Source organism: Halyomorpha halys, unplaced genomic scaffold (assembly GCF_000696795.3).
Source record: "Halyomorpha halys isolate HHAL.00 unplaced genomic scaffold, Hhal_1.1 Scaffold252.1, whole genome shotgun sequence".
NCBI classification, from domain to species: Eukaryota; Metazoa; Arthropoda; class Insecta; order Hemiptera; family Pentatomidae; genus Halyomorpha; species Halyomorpha halys.
The window spans coordinates 932,582-957,985 of record NW_027108761.1 but is presented as its reverse complement, the minus strand read 5'-3'; the positions used below and the strand labels follow the sequence as shown (position 1 = coordinate 957,985).

General features: G+C 31.9%; 1 protein-coding gene across 5 annotated transcripts in view; it reads left to right on the top strand.

Moving 5' to 3' along the window:
• The window catches only part of trh (trachealess), a 453,500-nt gene that overhangs the window by 372,296 nt on the left and 55,800 nt on the right, over positions 1-25,404 (top strand). For all 5 annotated transcript variants that reach the window (XM_014419879.3, XM_014419881.2, XM_014419880.2 and 2 more), the window contains one exon: positions 16,826-17,064. In XM_014419879.3, the coding sequence (XP_014275365.1) occupies positions 16,826-17,064 (239 nt within the window). The remainder of the gene's footprint in view (positions 1-16,825; positions 17,065-25,404) is intronic.

Here is a 25,404-nt window from a genome sequence, read left to right as displayed (position 1 = left end):
GTTTCGGAGAGACTTAAAGATGGAATAGTGCTCTGAACTTCGGAGCACTAAACTTCGGAACTATGTTTCATTGATAAATGTATTTATTACAAACGAGTTAGTTTTCATTCTACAACATTATATGCATGTTTAACTCGTCAGTTTTGACACGAATAACAGGTTCTAATAAAAAAAAAATTTAATTCCTATTTTTTTTTTTTACATTTAGTCTACTTTTAGAATGAGTATAATTATGTTTTACCGATTAAAAAATTCTTCAGTGTTATAAAACTCATTTGGTAAACTTGTCTAAAGTTTTCTCCAGATGCATCTCGGATACTGTTGGGTATAAAAAAAAAATTTTAGTTTCTGTATAAAAATTTTAGTTTCATCATACACGAGTAAATAGTCAGTTTTAACGTAAAATTGATTCTTGAGGGTTATAATTCACAAAAATATAGAACTTCATCTATTTGTTCTGTTTTGTTTTTTAAATTTCGAAATGACCCGGAGTACTGTCGAGTTCGAAAACTGATCATTAGACAACTATCACATATAACATATCAAAAACTCAGAATGACCTTATTTGGTTTAAAGAAGCCCAATTTAACGCAAATTTCCCTGGACTACTACGCATTTGAGATCCTCTTCTCTACGCCGTGCTAAATACTTATGCTAATTAATGCCTTATATTACAATCATTTAAATTATTTTTTAGAAGTGAAAGAATGACAAAATCGAGCCTGATTAACATGATGCTCTCCATAAAGCAATAAATATTTTTTTTTTAAAGTTCTTATTTGGTTGGATGTTTTCCAATAAATCAGTTTATGTGCTTAGCTGGTTTGATTTTGTTGATTTTATGTTATTATCGCCACTGGTAAGGATTGTGATTAATTTGCGAATGGCTGACCATCGGATATTTTATTTTTAGAAATACTGTATTTACTCAGGCCTATTCCTAATACGATCCACTAATCATAATCACGTATTCTAAATCAATCATTAATACAAGCATGTTTGCTATAAGTGAATAAATATATTTTTAGATTCGCAGATATAAACAAGAGGTTTATATCATTTTAGAGGTTTATAACATTTTAAAACTCATTGAATTTCAATAATTAACTATAATAAGAAAAACTCATAATTTAATTGTAGAAAAAGGAAATGCTTTGTTTTGGACAAGGAGGTCGAGGGGAAGAACGATGAGCACTTGTGGTATCGAGCAGCAGCAGGCTGTGACGGTGGATTAAGAGCAAAAACTCTGTTCAGGCGACCGTAACGCGACATCATTTCGGTCTTAGCGTGTGGGTCCCTATACCGTACCCTCAAGTCTAGTCATTTACTTCATTTTTTACCGTTTCCCCCTCAATAGAGTACGGCTATTCTATCACAAAAAATAACATTCGTCAACAGGAACTAAATATTGGAAAACTGGTTTTTTAACTTATAAATTTGTATAAATATATTATTTATTTTTAATATCAACAGTATAACATAATTTATAAATATGAATATTTATTACATCAATATTATTAATATTAAACTAATAAAAATATATTTATTTTTTGTAATGCTGTCTAAAACTATCCTTTCTAACACTATAATATAAAATAATATCAACATGAGATGTTCTATGGGATTTTCTACATTAGACTAATTGACTACATAGACTGTGTGTTTGTTTAGTGTGAATATAATTTTATAGTTTTCAGTCCTTATGTGTGAATTAGCAAAACCACAAAGTAATAGTATTAGATCCTAAAATAAGATCCGAACTGAGAAGAGAAAATGATTTGGATCAGGTAACTACAATAAGACATAAAAAAGAGAACATTTATGTAGTTATCTTACAAGAAAACTTCATAGAGGACTTTGGTGAAATATTTTTATTAGTAAAAGGGCTTTGATTTGACGGTAGAGAAACCGACCTTCAAATAATCCTCTAGTTTCTTTTATTGAGAATCTGGAATTAGAAAACACCGGTTCCATAGTGTAAACCATTATTCTGATTTCACTTATAATTAATTCTACATCATCATTTCTATTTTGTTAACACTTCGTTTAGCCAATTCTGAAACGGATTTTTTTTTCAATATTTTTATTTATTTTGTATTTGCTGTCTATCTCTCATTAATATTACACTATATTATATTTATTAATTTTTTTTTTAATATTGTTTTAATTATTCATAAATTTAAGCATATCTGCTATTGTCAAATCAATATATTTTTCGTCAATTCCAATATTGTTAAAACTCACAACTTGACAAAGAGTTTTGTAATTAATAATTGAATTGTTTAGTTGAAAACCTCCATAAATCACTTATTGGAGGACATTTAAATGTTTTGGGTTTCTGTTTGGTTGATATTAACACTTATTTTGGTAGCATAACTCAGTAAGTCGGAATAATTATTGCAGTTAACTAATGGTCGAAGGTCATCAATTAGTTGAGATTTAAGTAAGTGATTCCAGAAATTTCCGTTCTCACTAGGGCACCTAGGGCGGGTCCAAATATTTCATTACACAATTTTTTTTCACAGTTTTAAGGCTTCAACGTGTTGGTTGATTAGAGAAAACCCGTAAGTCAAAGAAATATTTTTTTTTATCTGTAATCTTTATTCACACCTGACATTTAATATGAAAATCAATGAATGAGATGTTGACTTTTGAAGATATCATAATAGGTATGAGGGGGAGCTTTACCCAGTGGCACCTCCTTCAGGCGTGATATAAAGTATAAATTTAAATTATAATATCATAACGACTTTTATTATTGGTTACATAATAGGTCCATAGATAGTCGCAATTTTTTTAAATAATTTATTTATTATTATTTACAACTGTATAAAAATATATACAACCAGTAAATTTGCAGTTTGTGATAAAATGACATGATACAAACATTTGGAGAATCTATCCATTGTTGGAACTCAAATAACATTTCTAAAGGAGAAGACCTCGAGGCTATCGTCTTTTCAGAAGCCTAGCAGGATTATTAGGTAATGAAGGAGAAGCCAGGTTAGAAACAAGTGGGTTTGAGTAGTTGGGAAGTTTAACATGAAAGGATTGGTATCTGGTTCTGGCCATATCGGCAGCATACGGAACATTGAGGTTCTGCTGGAAGACTTGATTTGTGACAAAGTAAGGAATATTAAGGATTTTACGAAGGATTGGATTCGGGAGGAATTCGAGGGTTTAGTGGAGCCCCAAAGCTCAACTAGGTATGTCCTAATAGGCGTTATTATAGTTATGTAGATCAGTCTTTGTAATGGATTGGAAGTTTAGACCGTTTGTCTAGTAAATTTTGTATTAGTTGAGTCTCATTTTTAATATCAGTTTTTTTAATATAATTATTGGTCACTTCCTTATGTCCATATGATTTACTCTTTACTCCATAGGCACACCTCGATTTAAAATCTATAATGCCTTTTATTGTCTTAATTGCTGTGTGTTACTACTATACCATACAACTTGTATACATTAATTCATTGATAATAATTGTATTTTTAGTTCAATTTAAATTTTTTCATGAAGAATTCTTTTTGGATTTAGACTAGATAGGAGTAAGGTATCGATTAGCCGTGAAAGGATCAAAGGAATCATAAAAAGGACGAAGGTAGGTCCGGTGATTGGGGCTGATTGCTACGTTAGCTAGTGTCAGCACTCCCGCCCCCACTGGCCCTCTAACTGCCTTCTCCTTATTGCCCTTCTCTTCCGCTATCTGGGGGCGGTTAATTGTACCTCGTTCACCAACCAAACCAAAAGAATTTATAAAAATTTACCATAAAAAGAATTATATATATGTATATCATCCAAGTTTTAGTTGATAATGAATTTATCTGCTGGTATAGTGCTTTTGATAATTCGTTCGTAGTGTTCATCAGGTATCATGATTCTATTCACATTGTCTGTATATAATAGATCTATATTGCATAATTTGCGACACACGGTTCTTCGAATTTTCGTCGCAATACCTCATAAACACATCGTGAATTTTGCAACTGACCATACACTACACTTTCTGCAATTACAACACGATCTTACTCAACTCAAACCGAAATATATGAACGAAGTGACAAAAAAAAAAATGTATAGATGATAGAATGTGAGTACATAAGATATAGATACATGGATAGACAAAGAGCAGCTGTAGAGATGACGACTACCTGTTAGAGGGATCGATCGGTCACCGAATACATAAATATGTAGCTGAGGAGGGTCACGGCTGGGGGCTACGTGCTAGCCCCGGGCCACACGTAGCATCTCGCGTCATTAAAAGTTCTACGGTCCCGCTCTGTTTACCTTAACTCTACTCTTACCTTAGATTTATGAGCCTATTTGTTAGCTGCATTTGAGTACACGATTTAATCGATATAATAAAATTTTAGTAATAAATATAAATGTTATGTTTGCTTGTTATGTTAGGGGTGGTTAGAGGCGCAAGAGGAGTTTTGGAATCTCTGTAGATTACTTTAATTTTTATTTCATGTCGCATTCTTTTCCTTTCCTAGAGAGTCGAGATATAGGGAATAAACAGATAAAACGACAAATATACTTGGACTTTAGATTTAGCCTTATCCTGTTTTTTGTATCACTTTTTGGCATCATTTAAAACATTTATTTAAACCTAGATTAGATATTACACTTATATTTTTATAAGATTATTACTTACAACATTTGTTAACTTGAACAGCAACATCTTTTCGGAATAATTACGGTTTTCTACATAAGTTAATACCAAATTATCTAAAATTGTATGATGCCCACAATGTATTTTTGACAATCACATCTAACGCAAATTATATTCTGGTTTTTAGGGGTATTTACGTCATTGATCCATCCCGCGGATTTTCACTTATTATTTATGTATTTAGTCCGGTTTTTATCTGAACGAGCAGGCAGATAATGGAGACTCCTGTATTCTAATGAAGTTAAGTGTATCAATGGGGCTCGCCTGACAGGCCCAAACAATGAAGGTGATTGGCCGATTGTCTTAGTGAACAATACTCAGCCGCAACTAATAGCCTTTCTCCTCCTCATTTGCATTGTCTCCAAATCACCATCATTAACCGTATTCCCCAAACTGTTAGGAATTACCAAGACCAGTAGTGATCCATTGTGCTACTCCTGGCTCCTAGTGTCTTTGAGGAGCTACCTATATCTTCCTTCCAAACATTGTTCCTTTAATAAGAAACTACTCTTCGTTGTTGGCTAACTCCTGCGTTTCGAAATATAAACCATTTTACTTATAAATGTTTTAGAAATGTAAAGAATCTTAAAAAATCGGAAGATTATTAGCTTACCGAATGTAATTGATTGTAAGTAGATGGTCCGGATGGTGGTAAAAGAAGGCACACACAATAGCGGAACAACTATCAGTAACCAACGTTTCATCCTTTTTGAAGAACTGAATCCGGAAGGGACACTGGGAAATGAAATATTTTTACCTGCTGTTTCAGGTGCCTTTTTGGACCACCAAATCACAATTTCACCATTTCCCTACACAAAAATTAATAAAATTCCAAACCTAAGCAAAATTTATCAACTAGAGTAAGGATGCAACTAGAAAATTCCAAAATCAAAACTTCAAATACCAGTAGATAATCAACCAACGTTTTGCCAATTAGGGTACTATTAGTACAGAAAAGATAAACTACATGTATATGAAAAAATTCCCAAATATTAATAGTACATCACTCCAAGCCAACCCCCTAGATATTGTTTTGAATTGAATGTGATAGGTTAGTGTTGAATTATCTTACTCTGATGTATTAAGTCCATTTGGTTAGCACTTTTTACTAGTTGATGTGAGATATATTGTCTTCATTTCTATGAGTCTTTGCTGTTTCTAGTTAATATAGTTAGCTTATTTAATGAAGATTTTGAATTTATAACGTTAAATAGCAATAAATATTGTCATAAATTAGTTAAATTTTCAACATTTCATATATCTGTGTGATATAACTTGCATTTGCCTATTTTTTGAATCGAAGCATAAACTGGTAGTCAATTTCACAGATGTGATGCCATATTTTGTATTTTCGCATCAATGGTAATTTAAGATTGGATAGCATCCTGTAATTCCCTATTTTTTTTTAAAACTTTATTTATCGATAGATATAACAATCTGCCAAACGGTTGTGAGCAATTGGCGATAGTGATGAATGATCACATTCATACTAAAATAAAATAAAACAAGAATGAAAAAAAAAGATAAAAATAAATAAAATCATTCTTAAAATATATTCAAACTGAAGGATAAAGAAACTTAACATAATCCAACTATGTGGATAAAAAATAAAATAAAGTAATGAAAAAATAAAAGAATCTCTCCGTATTTGTTAATTTTTTTTTTATTATATCCCTTATATTTGTATCACTTTTTGGAATCACTTAAAACATTTATATAGAATTATATAAGAAATTTTAATTATAATTTTTACAGATTAGAAATAGATAATTAAGGCGTGTGGCTTTCCCAAAAATATATACTAAATTAATAGTAGTAATAACAATATCTAATGGAGACTAAAAATTATATTAAAATTCATAGGGAAAATCTCTAATTTTATGGTAATAAGACAAACGTTTCCTGGGCCTATTCAATCCTTTAAAAAAAATCTAACTACATTACTATAATCAGAAGAAAAATAAGGTTATTGGTGAACAATATTGATCAAATTATCTTCTACAAATCTTAAAATATACAAATTTAACTAATTAAAAATATTTTATTACAATAAGTATAGAAAATCCTTCAACATAATGTAGTAACATTACCAATTACCTTATTTTCCCTTTAGATATTTTTACACCATCCAAGGCGACCTTGCTCTTTTGCTAAAGTATCTTATATCCCTGAACCCTGCATTAGAAGGCACTGCTAGAGACCCGCAGTGTTATAGGAAGTATGATCGACAGGACGGCTTAACGAGAAGGCGCTAGTAAGTGGGTGGGAGGAAGGTTAAGGTACCTTTATTTATATTCAGGAGCACTGAGGGGTACTTGAGGGTCGAGTAATAGCCGCTGGGCCCTTTGCATGTCAGTGCTGTGGGGGTGATCCACCCCCAGTACTTCCCTCTTAGGGTCATTAGACACCAACCTACTAACCTTATTTTGCATAAAGCGGTGATTCCATGTGACACATATAGTTTTGCTTATATATATAGTAGATAGGTGGTAGTACTGCCAACTATGAACTACCTTTGCTGTCGTACTACCAGAAGTTACACAATCATAGCGGCCGAGACAGAATTTACTATTACTTACACCCTGGAAATCACGCTTAACTTCAAATAGGGAGTGCATATATTAACCTTCGTTTGTTTATACCTCGTAGAACTGTAATATTAATTTTAATTACACGAAACTGAAAATTATCAACCCAAAGAAAGTCATATGAAAATGTGAATATAGAAAAAAAAAATTTATTTTATTAAACACAAAAGCTAAAAAGAGTATTGGAACCATGATAAACTCTCTATTATCACAAATTGAATCTGATTAAATCGTTAGACTTCAAGTGTACTCAATCATTCCAAAGTAATAACAAAAATAAATTTAACAATTATAATATCCTAGTTAAATTGTAATCTATATTGTGCATAAAGTTGGAAAATAGCAATTAGATATTACAGTCTTCTTCCTGAGCAAACTATTATACTAAAACAGGGGAAGGGATATTTTTTGTTTTAACAAGAAATATAAAAGCAAAGGAAAAAGAAAAACTAATTAGAAAAAAAGAGAAGTAAAAAAATATACAATGCCAAACAAAGTACAATGAATAATAACTTAAGATCAGTGCAATAAGACCCTTGACTAGCGCCTTATAATTTCTCGGGCAAATTGTAAGGATCGTTGCCAGTGTTTAGCACTTGACTCATTAGATTACAATATGGAGTTAGTCTCAGGGAACGTGCTGTCTCAAATATATTGAAAAGTAAAAATAGTTTAATGAACCGTTAATACCTTTGATCACTAAAAGAGCATAAAATAGGATAGAATGAAAGGAAAAAAGTTGGGCAAAGTTACTTTGACAGAGCCATTCCAAATTTTCCATGCCATTTACGTCTGTGTACTGAAGCTAATGAGATGCAGAGTTTTGTGCAGATGGGGCGACAAGGCCTATAATCTGAGCCCCTTGTTCGCAAACAGGACCTCCTCCTAGACAATAGCCGAATCAGCACAGGAAGCTCGGCTAAAATACAGGTCTGGCAATGGGGAGGCGCACGCTCCATTTGACAAATTCAAAATAGAAAAATAAGGGCAATTTTGCTAGGGGATTTGCGGCGGTGCAGGGACAAATTCACCATATGTAATACGAGAAGGCGGAGGGTCCGGTGGCTAGCGCCTTTGAGGGAAGGTTCTTTGAGAGGCGGGTGAGAAAACAGAATTAGCCGGCACTTGTCTGGCTCTGGGGGACGGCAAATTGGCACAAATTGGGGGGCGGCCTCCTGGGACCCGGCTATCCGCCGCCCCTCGCCGCTACCTACGTGAGCATTAGCCACCTCCTCTGTAAACATTTCTCTCTGTCTTCGCTAGCAAACAACTCCACTTGGTAGCGGTCAGCAACGTAGCTGCGGTTATAATGTACATCATCTTCAAATTAGTCTAAGATGACTTCATCATCCAACAAATAAGCGATAGTGACTCAGAGCGTTTAGAAGTGGTAGAGAACTAAACTTCACACTTGATAGTAATTACATAGCTACTTGAGAAATTTCAAAATTTCTGTTACATGAAACAAGGTTGTTTGAAATAATGAAATAAGGTTATTTGATTTTAACCCTGTTAAAACAAACTGCGACTAAAGGTAATGGAAAAACGAGAGTTGGCCGGTGGGGTTATTAATGTACCACATAGAATGTTCTCGAACCTAGCAAAGTTGATTACATACAAAGACAAAACTTATATTACTAATATACTTATTATTAGCGAATCACTGACTCCAATGTAACAATGATTTACGTTAGAGTTACAGTGACTTTATCCTTTTTTTCGACGGCATTCTTTCAATGATTATTTCCTATTCCAACCTTAAGAAATAATAAACCTTCCTATATCACTCAACTCCTTACCTAGCGTTGTTCAACCCTTAAATAACAGAGCCCAACCAATCTATATATACACTTCATCACATATATCTTTCCTTGGACAAATCTTTTGTTAATATTTTTTGTTCGTTCCTCCCTCTTAGGTAATTCCCTACCTACTTTCTTCACACATCTACTATTTTTCACCTCCTTAAATCTCAATCTTCCAATGAAATGTAACACTAGAATATAAGCAGCTTGATTATTAGAAATAGAACTACGTAGAAAACATTCTACATCTACAATCATATATGTTCATTGCTTTTGTTCTAAGGTAACTTGGACCCGATTTTTTTTTTTTTCATGATTTATTTATTGATATTTACAACTATGATGTGAGTTGTACAATGACATGATACAGACTTGAGGAGAATCCACCCATTGACAGACACCAAGCCACAAAATAAAGATCAATTTTCATTTAATTTATTACAAGGGAATAGAGACTTTGTTGGCGATTATAACTAACAGCCATATATTTTACTTTATTTATTTATCACCCTACCCTGTCTGTTAGCGTATTGCCTATTGGTGGGTGTTCGTAGCAGTGGGTACAACTCATTGCTGCAATCAAGACAATTAACATATGCTTACATAGCTTTGCACACAGCTTGCTCTTCTACAGTGGCCTTGCTATTGTAGCTTCTTCTCTCTAACTCCCATATATTTTTATACAAAAAAGCTTGCTTGTGATCGTCATAATAACCGTCAAGAAGGAATTAATATCCCCTAATCCAATTTCTTTTTTAATTACACACCTTAGGGTTTTTATTTTTATACCCACCAGATTCCATTTTTTTACGCATCAATTGTGTTATGAGGTAAAAAAAAAATTGACAAACAATCGATCGAAGACCTTCGAAGAGATATTGATAATCAATGAATATGAAATCGTACCAAATTTATGAGTTCATCTTCCATTCAATTCGTAATTCTTTGCGGTCTAAATCATATTTACCCAAGACCCGTACTTCTAAATAATTTATATAATTGCAATGATCATTGAATTTTATTCGATTTGTTCACTTGGGGTAGAATAACAGACCATTTATCAATATTATTAAACTCAATTGAGGCATAATTAATAACAAATAACTCTTGCTATTTTAAAAACCATGGAATTTTTAAATTCAATTTATCCATCCTATTATCACAGCTTAAATATATTACACTAACAAGTGAAAAAATTTAAACGTGTTGATAGAGATTATTATCATTCCTGATGAATACAATCATTTCTTACAATTCATTGTTATATGTGATAAATTAACAATGAGCGATTGCTATCTTAAAGAGATCACACAATCTTAATCCATAGGTAGGTCATTCAGTCATAACCGAAATTAGTTCTAAATCGAATCTTATACTAGGTTATTTTAATGCAGAAACACTCTTTTGTGAAATTAATTCTCTTGTTTCCTTGATTCTCACCGACTCTGAGAACGATGTTAGAAATCTCAAGAGATAATTAATTTTATAATGTTGGGATTTTTGAAATGTTTAGAAACGTGTAGACACAAATTATATATGTGTGATATTCCACACAAGGAGATTCCAGATAACCCACAAAAGGAATAGGATTCGTGTATGTCGGAACATATCACGTTTCATAAATATATTCCGAGCCTCTCTGTTCCCAGATGGCATCCTTCCTCGAAATCCTCTTAGACCAATCGACACAAGTCGGAACCTAGCTTTTGATGTCTATCGGCTATCCCGGGGTCAGAGAGTCCTGCCCCAGGGCAGGCTATCACTGATTGCCACCCCTCATCACTGACCTCTGTTTACTCACTCCTTCCCGATAGATCAATATTATTTGGCCCTGGGGAGTCCGCCGTTGAGTAGTGCTCTGAGGAGATCTATAGGTGCAAGATCACAATTGGACATGACTCATCGAGGAGTTGTCGCTATGTGCGTTCTTATCGAGGAAAAATTCCCGAATGGAAATCGATCTGACGAAGTGTGTTGGGATAATTCGAAATGGACACTTATTGCATACGAATGACTGTTGCAGGAAGGTGACTCATTATGCTATTGTTTAAAAGGTGTCGTCACTTTTAAAGTATGTCTCGAAAGAGTTCTGAAAACTATTAAGGCAACAGAGGTTTTCTCTTAAACGAAGTTAGTTTCATTTTGGTAACTATGCAAATATGCATTTCTGTAAAGTGATAATTCATAAAATATTACGAACGGTATGAATACGTATTTACACTGCGTATATTTAATGTAGATATTGTTGATACACTATATATCACAGATAAACGGTTTGGAAATTCGGCTCATCATTGAGCCTCGTATGACTCCCTTTAAAAATTTAGTTTCCCTACATATTGTGTCTGAGCACAAACCATATTCCACGTATACAAAACATATCTACAGTTTTGAAATAATTATAATATATTTCTATATCAAATATTTATGATATAAAAACACACATGAATAGCTCAGTTACAAATACGTACAAGTCCATTTATCAGAAAATGAATTAGATATTTTTTATGGCAGGTGGTTTCATCCTCTATCCATTTCAGAAATCGGGTTGAAATATGTCAAAACGGGTTAGAATATGTGACTTCTTTTTACATAAAAAGAATGGCCGGTGCCACAAGTACATAGTTCAATCAGGACCAGGTTCACTAGGACAAACCAGAGCTACAACACAGTAATTCGGAACGTATGTTCCTTGCAATAGATAGTAACTATCACAATAAAAAAAAATTGAGAATAATCCCTATTTATGCATTTTCCTCCGGATATACACTTAAGGGGAAAATATATAGAGTTTATACCTTACTTATACAGTGAATAATTTTTAAAACTGTATTTTCTGTTCCCCTTGTGCCGATTTACATATTGACTAATCCCCAAGATCTTGTAGATCCCTCCTGAATTAATTCCTAACAAAGACAATGAGGGATTAAAGAGAAGGTATCCAAAAGAGATGAAGCTATTAGAGACAGAAAGAAGAAAAGCAGTAAAGACCCGTGGGAGTAGAATGTGGATCGGAGCGTGCCCGGCTCCCCCGTGAAATCGGTCCACCCCAGGTGGTCTACCATTACCGGCTCGCGCTACGCTAACTGGTATCATCCTCTTCTCCAGGAAGGAGAAGCTGCTTCATCCAGAAGAAGTATATCAGGGAATTCGGGGCAAAAAATGGCGTAGAACATTATAAAATAAGTTTAAAAACTTACTAGCAATACATTGTGCTTAATGATTATCGGAAAATATTTAAATACCGGAAATATGTTTTTTTAATATTCTTATTTTCTATAAACTTTTTTTAATATTTAATTCCTTTCTAAAGCAATATTTTGCTATGGCTTTATAGCATAATAAAAAAAAAAAAATGATTGAACAGAACTATTCTTCAGGATAATAACACGATTTTATATTTTTTATAGATTATAATTAAAAATTATAAACAATACAGAAAAATCTACTTGATCACCAAAGATCTTTTTTAATAATGGTAGGTATATGTACTAATATATGATGCTGAAGAGTTTGTGTGAACACGCCTATTCTATGAACAATTTTTTTTTGCCCTCTACATACGGGATAGTTATGTTAGAGTTTATAACCCATTCTCACCAGAATGAGAAGGCCGATTTATGAATAATAAATAAGAGAACCAATAAATTAAACTCAAATTGCCCAGGGCGGTATCGAACCGGCTACTGGAATATTATAGCTGATCATTCATAGCAAGCGGTGTGTTCCAATGACCAATTTTGACACTCAGAAGTAGTGGTTGTTATAAGCCTATAATTAAATTCGGTTCAAATCAAATCAAAAATCATTTAAATCGGACAAGTATTAGCAAAGAGACAGCATATTGCACTACGGGAAGATGCTTTCTGTCAGTCAAATTTTTTAGTGAATGGTTCTTTTATTTTTTAACATAAATTTTGGATATTACTCATTTAATGAGTTGATCATGTACTCAATATATGTATTGGTTGAGCTTATATAATCTAAATTTAACGTGTAAAACTGCAGGGCTCCACTATTTAAATTTAGTTAAGATAAGTCGGGGAAATGTCCTTTTTTGAGGCAAGAGTATAAAAGATTTTTTTTAAATATTTTTAACATAGTTATCCCACAATGCTAAGTAGTAGTGTAAAACTAAGCAAGAGTCTTCCCTTTACATTATTATCTTTGCACATGTTAAATGTTATTTTTCCTTCTGATTTCGATAGCATACAAATTTAACGTAAATTGATTTTACAATATGTTGATGGAAATAGTTGATTTATGGACCAAGTATTAATACAATATATCAAAATAGTTGAACTAAAGGATGAAATAGCCATAATGTAATTTTCTTAAAAACCTTTCATACCAAGTCATTTCACTTAACAGAGAATGGAATTGGGTTCCATTATTTCCAACAGTTTACGACATTTTGAAGTGCATTCGGGTAATGCCTCTGAGGTAACCGAACTTGAAACACTCTTCATCAGAAGGTATTGAGTAAGGACTGCCATAAGAGACACTATCCTCCCCGAGGGACAGAAGCCTGATGGACGAATAAGCAGGAGTTCTAAATAAGACATGAAGATGTACCTGTGGGGTCAATTTTATAGCTCTGTGCGGCCGCTGTAATCCTCGGCCCTTGGTCACGTAGCCGGATCGTAAACTCGGCCTCCCGGTCCAACTTTTCCTCTCCTGGTCGAAAATTACTTAAGATCCGACTTCCCAACTCCATAGAATACCTAGTCCACCTTTACGTGAAGAACTCTTGGCAACAGCTAATGTAAAGTATTAAACAAAATGGCCACGTTGTGAGTCAGAGAAACTACGATTTGAAGTACTACAATACAATGAGAAAGAGTTGGAAGAAAAGATTCATTCAGAGTTCAAGTAGTCTAATATTAATACAGGTGAATAATCAAAAATGGTTTTGTTAGAAGTTCCAATATTCGGGCTTATTTTGAACAAAAAATCTAAAACTGAATGATCAGAGCAAAAACAATATTAACGGACTAATGCGTTCCCTAATCCTTTCGAGAAATTTTAGGATGCCTTCACGATTCACCAAATACAAAGCGCTTGACAAAACTACTATCTTCTTAATTAAATTTAAAACATAACTTCTTGGTCCATTAATAATCAAATTGTACAAACTGACTTACGACAAACATACTCTTTATATCCTCTTCCGAAATAAACTACACAACATATTAATAGACTGATAAAACACCTTAGCACACTCTAAAAGTACGAATAGGTGACTAAAAGGGAGCTGGATGAGAAATCTCTTACTGTGTCATGGCACTGTCTTGTTTTGTGCCTGATTAGCTGTAACTGTCTGTTTTGTAGAATTGTATTGAACGTTTTAGAGTTGAGCATATAGAATTACTTGAAGGGTTTGAATAAGATAAAATAAAATAAATGGGCCGGCGGTTAAAAAAAAAAAAAGTGAAAAATAAATTAAAATGGATTACCTGATATATGGGTCTAAACATTGTTTCCTTGTAAAAATAATTTTTTTTATAAATGATGAAACGATCAAATTATTTTTCTGGTACATTACGAATGTGAAGTTAAAGATTAAGAAACTGACATGATATTAAATTGATTTAAAAATAAATAACTCATTTATGGAAATTCTTGTTGGAAGTCCCGACCAAAGGGTTTTAATCACCATCTTAATTGTTCTCAAACCACTTAAAAAGTCCATATTTTTTTTTCAAGATCCGTTATTAATAATTCCTACTTAATAGATATTTCTGAGACCACTCATCTTTGAGATACATCACTGTATCTCAAAACTGAGCGACATCCGTTATTTTACATGATAAAATAAAGAAAAAACGGGTTTACATTTTTGAAAACGGAGTACTGGTACGATTTAGATAATTTTCGGGAGATGTATATCTTTTTAGTTATTCGTAAAACTATTGTTTTTTTTTCCCTAGGTTTTATGAATTTTTTTTTAAATATAGTTCAAATTTTTTGATAATCTTTATTGCCTCTATACAGCATGAGGCAAACTTTATTGGAATTTTCGTAATTGAGATGTAGTGATCGATATGTCAATGAGTGAATCCAGGATAAATACAGGCAGAGACGGGTAAAAATTAGCTATGGATGAAACTAGTTAAAATGGCCATAGCAACGACACTTATTCATGAATGAACCATTGATAAAAAATATCGTATCCATAGCAATATTAGCTATCAGTTTCACTATAGCTAATTTTTGCCCAACACATACAGTTCGGTTAAAGTAAAAAGATACTACTTATCGGACGTTTCTGAAAATCATCGTAATAAATTAAGTAAAATATTTCCAGCTAGAGGGTTTATTTGAACTTTTGATAAAGATAAATCAACTACCATTATCTTTATAAGGATATATAGTACAAATATAGAATCCATTTCATATGAGACAGGTTGGTTTGTTATATAGAAATCTAATAAGGAACAACAATAGCAAAAAAAAACTATTTATTAGTAAACGACGTTTCGCCCCATTGTGCATGTGTATGTATACATAGAAATTCTATGGATAATGTCACAATTTTATCATATGTTATAATGGTTTTATGTTGTTCCCGTTTAGCCCTTATGAAACCCTGCAATGTAGAGTAAATATTGAATATCAGATATTTTTGCACCTTTTCTGACTAGCGCCCAGACCATCGTCCTACAATCATCACATACGGTCAACTAATAATCTTTAAATAGAAATCTAATAAATTCTAATATTCTAGTCTTGTTTGAGTTTATTGTAACTTATCAACATGAATTTATAGGTAACCGATGAATTCAAAATTTATTTGAAGTCCATAATAAAATGATTGCTTCCTTATTCTGCTATAGTATATATTAGGTGGAATATAGCAATATTTTTCCTTTATTCTTATCGTGAACTACGAAAATAAATCACAAACTTGAGACAAAGAACTGTCGAATATGTTAGACTTATTGCATATCTTTATAGAACATCTTGTCAGATATTGTTTATCTGCCCAAGCCGATAAAGACAAGAGACAAATTTCCCTAGGCTCTGAAGAAACAAGGGCTGAGGGCAGTGAGAGCGGACATAAAAGGGATTTGGCGATCTGTCCCAGCTGTAGTGGTCACTTCCTCTTGATCCTTATCACTAACATTTTATTAAAGCCCACTTCATCACTGTTCCTCTTCCTCCTGTATTCTATAGCTCTTTTTATGGTCCACCTATCCTCCTCCTCATTTTGCCAGATATTTCTATTTCCCAGGGGACGGATATGACACCCTCTATCATCGATGGCGTTCTTTGTTCATAGCTTTGGCTCTTGGGTGATAACCATTGAACAGGACAATTTATTGTGGTAACGGGGCATTTTAATTACGCAATAAGTTAGCACGAAATAATTGAAATTTACCTCCTGCGTATTTTTACCGGTGCAATAAGGAAATATAAGTAGTTCGAAGTCAACTCATTATAAAAGTATTTGGTTATCCCTGTTCCGGGAATTTGTGGAGTAATAGTTAGTGAATTAATTTTACGAGTCATTCGTACACAAATAAAGAAATAATTAAACTAATAAAAACATATTAAAATACAAATACATGGATAAAATCGACAATAACAGACCTAAATAAAGTAATTGACCAAGACGGGAAATATCAAACCTACATTTTGCTGTCAACAAGAAATATACATACATAATCATATTTTTTATTTATTTTTTTTTTAATCCATGATACTTTTGTACCACCTTTAACTAACAGGAAGGTATTTTTTTTTTTTTTTTACAGCATCCTCGAGCTGCGGAAAGAGAAGTCTCGGGACGCCGCACGATCGCGAAGAGGCAAGGAGAACTACGAGTTCTATGAGCTTGCGAAAATGCTGCCACTGCCGGCTGCGATCACCTCCCAGCTGGACAAAGCCTCCATCATCAGGCTCACCATCTCCTACCTCAAACTGAGGGACTTCTCCGGCCACGGCGACCCCCCGTGGTCAAGGGACAAACCGGCCTTCTCCAAGTCCATAAACAGTGAGTTAAATATCCTAGTTAAATATCTCCTAAAATTGTGCAGAATGTTTCCTTAATTTAGTTGAGAAAAACGATAGGTCATTAAAAATACCGGGAGATGAATACTGGTGCAGGATTCAGGTAATATCTGGAATATACGGCAAAGATTAAGATATTTTTACATGTTTGTGAGCAATGGGATAGACGATAGTTTTCGACATCTATGGCCAGGTGCTAATCTTGGAAGGTCCGATTAACCTCTATATCCATGTTTTTCCGGTTAAAACTGATAAACTATTCGTTTCTAGCGGAATAAACTTAGTTACAAACATGAAGAGCATTATATTTCATTTACGTTTCACTGGTGAAAATAATTTTTTAACGCAATGGTTCAAAGTCACGATTAATTTCTCAAATTATCATTAGTAAAAAAATATGCTAGTTATAAACTTATAACTTTCAATCCTCAATATTTCTATCTAAACTGTGACAAGTAACCCTAAATTTCAGCATGTAAATAAAAGAAATCTAGGAAGAAAAAATTCCTTACTCTAGCACGTGCCATTATTCTAGTTGCTATTCTTCTTCTCCATTATGATTCAGGGTTGCAATGCATGTTTACAAGAATTCTGGAGCCAATTTCCTCTAAATTTTCTAGTGACATTAGAGTATATAAGTAAATACCATGAAAGTTCTAAGCTTTAAGGATCGTAAGTGCTGCAGGCAAAGAAAGCAATAATTGATCTATCAGTCGATCCATCTATCAGCCAGGTTATCTTCGATAACAACTACTTATCCCACAAAAAGTACGAAATACTTAAGAAATCGGATTTTTGGACTTAGAGATCCAAAAGTAAATACACAATGCAAGCTCACGACCCCATATTCTTAGCACTAACATACTTGATGCATTTAATATCAAAATTGCCTTCTTGAGTGTATTTAATACTATAATTATTTAGAATAATAGTGAAAAAAACTATGATTAAAAGAAAGCTTATATATACCTTATTCCAAAATACGATTATGTTTAATCACTAACAAGAAATTCAAATAAAATTAGAAAGGCTAATTATTAGAATTCAAAAAGTCAAAAATATTTGAAAATAGGAATGTATTCAAACAAATAATACTTTTTGTAAGATAAAAATAAAAAATGAGTTTTAAGGGATTCAAGAAAAAACAAAGAAACAAAAGTGGGTTATCATGCATACATCTAAACAGTGAGCCATCCTGTTTTATAAATGGAGAGAATTTAATTAACGTACTCCCTCAGAAATTACTTTTTTTTTTTTTGTTAAACGTTTCTTGAACCGAATTGACCCAAAATAAGTGACAGATAAAGTTGTAGAAAATATAAATTTTAAATTGATTCTCCTATTTTTCAATTTAAAAAATCTACAAGAATATAAGTTAATCATAAATCTAATGTAAAATCAATTCATAAAAGGTGGAAGAAAAAATTCAAATAGTAATTAAACTATTTAATGTGAGCCTACGTTTCGCCCCACATTGCAGGGGTTCATCAAGGCTAAAAAACATACAAACAACTAAAATAAAGTAAGAAAGTAAAATAATAGATAACATGGAATCAAAATAAACTAATATAAATAAAGGTAGGGCTAAATATATGAAATTTAATGTAAAAAGTAAATTAATGAATACTTTTCTATCTTTGAAGAATGATTTGTCATAAGTAAATTAAAACGAGAAAATAAAAGATCGAAGTTTCAATTTTAATCATATTATAAAATTTCACAATTTGATAGTTATGAAAAAATCCTTTTAAGCTCTTAATCAATTAAAGGCCTAATATTAAAAATTTTTGGACTTAATTTTTTCACAGAAATTATCTCGCCAAATAGTTAAAATCATTTAAATCGGTCAAAAGGTTAAAAAAACAATTAATAAACTTGCTTAAAATATAATATATCTCGAAACGATATCACCATTCGATTGTATTTCCGACTCCTCACCAGATGCTACTCCAATTTCGATTCTCATATAAAAGTAGACAAAAATCCTCCTTACCTTGTTCACTCCTTAATTTTTAAAAACATATTTTCTAAATAAGAAAAGAATAAAAAAATATCGTAAAATAACTCGTAAGAAACACGCCGCTTGCCCCCCATTACAAACACCTACACGGTTATAATCCCAAATTACCTTAGCATTGCCAATTTCATGGGATTTCAGGCTCGGGTCGCGGTAAATGTCAGTATTCAATGTTAATGGACCTAAAAGCACAACCAGGAACCTTTTGTGCGACCGTATTGCACCAGCTAATGAATGTCTTTTGTTCCCAATTCCTGAATTCACGAAATATATTACATGTTCCTAATAAATAAGTAACTTATAGAGCAATAGTATAGTGACTAAAAAATATTTATACCATATAACTAAAACGATCACAACAAAGAATAACTGTATTAAACTGGTTTATGGATTTTAAATTATGATAGGAATTTACATTACTGAATTAATTCAGTTGAAAGGCCTTTTAACGTTGCAGAAGTGGTTTTCTATTCCCTATAGATAAAAATTGTAAAGTGATAACAATATACCATTTTATCATTATCACCTATTTTAAAATTCACATGGTTAGTTAAGTCATTAAGATTATCGTTAGTTGTGGGAATGGTTCAGTATTCGACGCCGTCAGAAAGAATTTATAGAAAAGACAATTAAATAGAACCCCGCTTATACATTCTTGTCGAGATATAGCCGGTTAAGCGGGAGAGTCTGCAAATCCTGAAGCGGGATATATAAAAGAAAAAAACTAAAATATTAATTTAGCTCTTATAATAGATAAATTTAAATGGAATATAAAGCTTAATAAATACATAAGTACATTAAATACATGATGAAGTCAAATTTAGAAGACCAATTTAATATAAATAAAAACCATAAACAAATCCTTAGATACCAGATCTAATTTAAGTATGCAAATGATTTTTCGATTTTTAATAATGTTTATTGATATATAGATAGATAGATAGTTTATTGGCTAATGTATAGATCTTTTAGCTATGGGAGTTTGGCCCATTTGTTATAAATAAGTATACATAGGTAAATTTCTATTGCTTACTATAACATCTTAGTATAATTTAATAATACAACGAATTAAATTGTTTTCCTAATAAATAATTAAATTTCTAAAACCTAAAACGATATAAAAAAGTGTATATCTTAATATGATTTAATAATTTAATAACATATCAAATAAAATTTTTATTCCTAATTTAATAACATATCAAATTAAATTTTTATTCCTAATAAAATAGGAATAAATAATTAGATAGTTATTCTTAAAGCTATATAATATATATTGTAATAATGCTTATTTATTTTATACTAAATAATTCAAAAACACTATCCAAAATTATAGTCTCAAAACATTTATTTCATTCACACGTCCAACGTTTCGGCCAATTCGGCCATCTTCAGGGACAATCTCAAATTACTATGAGACATATCATCCATTATTTATTTTATTTTTTTACCGAATAAGTGTTCTCTCCGCCATTTATTAATTTATATTAGCGTTAGTGTTAGTTTGAATATGTATATATTTCGTACACTAAAAAAAACCTACATATTTTTTTAATTTATAATTTAAGTAACGCAAAAAAATTCAGAGCAGAAATATTTTGAAAAACAAATTTTCAGTAAAATTACACAATACTAATATCGACCAAAATGTTTTATTGTTTTCCATTTTAAATAAGTTTAAACGTACATATGCTAATGTTCGTTGTTGTTGTTTTGTTTTTTTTATTTTACTAAAGAAAGTATTCGAGTTATTTTGTAAATTTTCCCTAAAGTTCGTACCTTTTTTTAAAATATTTATTTATATTTTGAAATGTACATTTCCATAAATTATATTAAATACATTTTTGTATGCCCTTAGTTTATTATTTAAGAAATGTCTGGTAAATATCTCATAATCACGCAATGTTAGGTAATCAATCATCATGAATCATGTTATACAATTGATGTAATAATGACGTCGTATAAGTTTTAATGATAATAAGTTCCTCCTTAATTTGAGGAATTATGATTATTAGAGAAAATCTCTGGGAAAACATAACCGAACGACTATTTTACATCTATATTTTATTTCAGGCGTAGGATTGTTTGCTAGATTGCTCAATCGTGCTTATGGTAATGGTAAAAGTGAATTACAAAACTATCTGTTAGAAAGGACTCGGATAAGAAGAGATGCCAATAAAAAAAATTGTTACAAAAGCCTCCATTATGATCGCTTTTGACATGGGCTATTCTTTTCACAGTGAGAGGGCATTGTGATCAAGATTATACCATGTTTAAAGTGGAGTAAAAGCTAACCTTCCCCCACAATAAAAAGATTTTTTAATCTTAAATTCGTTAAAAAAAAAATACAATGAATTTATAAGTCTGTTTTTCTCATGTTTTAACATTATTATAAATATAACTGAAGAAACATTCAATTTCTTACTAATTAAAAATTACAAATACTGAAATTAAAGAAAGAAATACATGTGGTTAAAGATAGACACACCTAAATTTAACACAGACATAGAAAATAGACGTACATGTAGAAACTATATCTATTTTTCACCAATTAATAACTTATTATACATTTTATTATTATTATTTTTTATATTTTACCTAGAAGTTTAAATGACCATTGATCAGAAATCTATGACCAATGGGTCTCTAAGTAACCTATTTGAAAATTTCAAGTGACCAATATCAGTTTTTCGAACAATGTTAAACATAATAATTTTTTTAAAAAACATATGTATGAGTATACTTAAATGTTGATCGGCATCACCTCACATCAGGAATAAATTAAATTTTGAAATAAAGTGGAAAAACTACAACTGTAAAATTTTGATTTGTCGTCAACCTAACTTGGATTACTTTTTATAAAGTGAATTTATTAATTATTGGTAGAAAAATCAAGTTTTCAAAACAATTAATTTTAATTCCACCTATTGTGTTATACCATGTTATAATAAAACAGATCTGGAAAACGTAAATTTTATTATTTTTTGTAAAGGATCTTTTACCTCTTTGTTTTCGATGCGTAGTACAGCTCACTCTCTGGTTCAATGCTGTGGAAACAAATAAAACATTTATTAAAAAATTAATAATTAAGTAATTAATTAAATTAATTAAAAAATACTTAAGTAAATTAATAATAAACTTTACTCATTATTAAGAAAATGTCACAAAATATGTGCCACATAAAAATTATATTAAGAATTATGTGAAGTCTTATTTCATTTCAGGCATTTGATATACACAAACTGAATGTTTCAGTAGCAGACAGGTATAGTTTATACAAATAAAAATAAATTAGTCAGAAATAATAACAAATGGAGATGTAGACATTTGAGTTTCCCTAAATGTTAACTTACCTTCATGCGTAAATTTAAATTAAAGAATAAAAAAAAAATTCATTTGAAGACAGGTACTAAATTAAAACATGAAAATAAAAAGATACATAATTGGTCAGGAAAATTAGAGGAAAAGAAAATTATTCGTTGTTTTAACATATCTAAAAAATTCTAAAAATTATTTTAATTATATATTCAGCCTGGAAGTGAAAGAAACTGCTGCTTAGAACCACACCACGGTAACTTAGGTGTGGTTCTAAGCGGCATACTCAATATAAATATTAGGATTAATTGTAAAAAATGATCTAACTCCACTCAAATTTACTCTACTTATAACTCAAATTCACTATGACAGAGCTTTTTAAAATAACTATTTCAAGTACTTCCAATGTTGTTAACTGTCTGTCATCAACTTTTTTTTATTTATTTAATGTAATTTATAACTGTACAAAATAATACAATAGGTAAATATGTTGTATATTTCATATACACTTGAAAATCTTGGGAAGAAATCACCCATTGTTGGTACTTCAAACATTAATTTAAATTAGAAGGTCCCGTGGCCATCTTCTTTTCAGACGCCTCGGAGGATTATCAGGGATTGTTAAGTATGAAAGATTAAGAATTAATGGGTTAGGATGGTTAAGGAGTTTGGAATGAAAAGACACATATCTGTTTTGGTTCAAATCTACAACGAATGGGATGTTAAGGTCTTTGTGAATGATTTCATTTGTAACGTAATAAGGAGCATCAAGGATTTTACGTAGGATTTTGGATTGTAACGATTGGATGCGGGAAGAATTTGATGGTTTGGTAGAGCTCCAGAGCTCAATTCCATATGTCCAAATTGGTCTGATTATCGTAGTGTATACTAATTTTTAGTAGTGAATGGGAAGTTTAGAGCGTTTGTCAAGTAAGTGTTGTACCAATCGGAATCTACGAGCAGTTTCTTGTCGTTTCAGTCTTGTGTGTGGATTCCATGTGTTCCACTCTTGTCAAGATGGAGTCCTAAGTATCGAATCAGTTCAACAGGCGTTAGTGGAGTATTTAGAAAGCATACTGTAGGAGAGGAGGGCAGAGGTTTACGACGGAGAGTAAAGGTGTTCTGGTGGGATTTGTCAGGATTTATTTTGATTTTCCAGTTTTACAGCATTCTTCAATAGATGTTATGTGTGCCTGTAGTGTTTGTGATGCATTAGTTGGGTCGTTGTTTACAGAAAGTATACATATGTCATCAGTGTATTCATCAACTTATACACATTTTTTATTAAACTTGAACTTTGACCGAATTCGACCTTAGTCTCTGCTTGAAACCTTTTGGCATTGTATACCCGTCCTCGTTCTGTTGAGTTGAGATGAACATCGGTAATTAACGTTGAACCAACCTATTTAATAAATTCATTATGTTTTTAAAGCTTTTTTTGCAGCTAGTATGATCGTTTACACCTATAAATAAGTAGACTAACCCATGATGTTCAATATACAATAGAGTAAAACACACTTGATAAAACTAAAGCGAGCACCCAAGCAAGAAACAATGTGTTGAATTTAAACTCAATTGCCTTCACACGTTTCCACCTGTATTGTTTAGATCCTGAACGGAGCCGTTCATGAGTCAATCGCAAATACAGTGCTACAATTCGTGATGAAATATCCTAGTAAAATTGGGAGAGAGGTGACAACATGGTTGCGTCCTCAGGGACTACCGAAAAAGTCGATGGTTTTTAATAATTCATCCCAAGTCCGAGCATAAAAAACGGACGTGATTGGCCGTCTCCCGGTGCCTAGCTGGCCGCATACTAACTAGCACATCATTGAATAAGCAAACTCTAGCAGCTCCCTCAAAAGTTTTCACGGCTTCAGCGCTCTATCCGCTGCCAAATGGGTGCCTCTTCCTCAAACTGTAGCTATTTAGGGAACACATAACAAAGAAGAGAAAACACTTATGGGAACATCGAAATATTCCTGGAAGTCCCTCTTCAAAAAAATAAATAAATAAATAAATTAGTTTTTCCAAATAATGCATAAACAATCAAAGCACTATAAATAAGGTAATAGAACTAATTATGCTTACCGTAAGGGAAAAGTGGGAGAATGGATGGAGAGGGGGAGTGATTTCGGAGAACTCAAGAAAGGTTGAATAAATGTGTATGTTTGCTTAAAAAAATGAGAAAATTTCATCTCTATAAATAATAAAATAATTTTTTTTTTCTTTTTTGGCCAAGACTCCCATTAGAGTCCTATACTGCCTAACCATGCTTGAGGGTCAAAGTTCTTCATTTTGTGGGACCGCCACTCAATGAAAAAAGTCGACGTCCCAGGCCGGATTCGAACCGGCACCGCCAATATACATCAAATTGGTAAGACTGTGTCTTAACCACTGGGCTAAGGGCGGCCCAAATAAAATAATATAGTATATAATAAATAAACAATAAATTAAAGCAATAATAAATTTGTGATGCTCTAACAGGAAAGCCTGCTTTATAAAAAGGTATGTTATTAATAGTTTTAGGAGAAAATAAAGTTATATCTATTGAGTTTAGGCGAGGGAAGTGTTATAGCCTACTCTCCTTCAAAAAATTGAAGCCAAAATATTTATGTTAGGCACACCCCCGGAGCTCAAGCTTCAGTTGAGGTTAATAGGAATGTGTGATTTAAATTAAAACAGAATGTTGTTAGTTTTACTTGTATTATTATAAAATAACATCATTATTAAGTAATTTTATGAATTAATATGGTATTTTATGCAGAACACTTAAGACTTGTCATTATAATTTAATAGTATATTTTTCGTAACGTACTAATCTTATTGACAAAAACACATGAAATATTGAGTGGGTGCGCTGTATTATTTTTCCCGATTTGGAGGCACTAACAAATATCCAATAATATAAAAAAATCGAATCCAAAAGTTTTACTAAGTAGAATTCGTACCATTCAGAACATTTCCGTCAAGTTTTTTTTTGTTTTTTTTAAA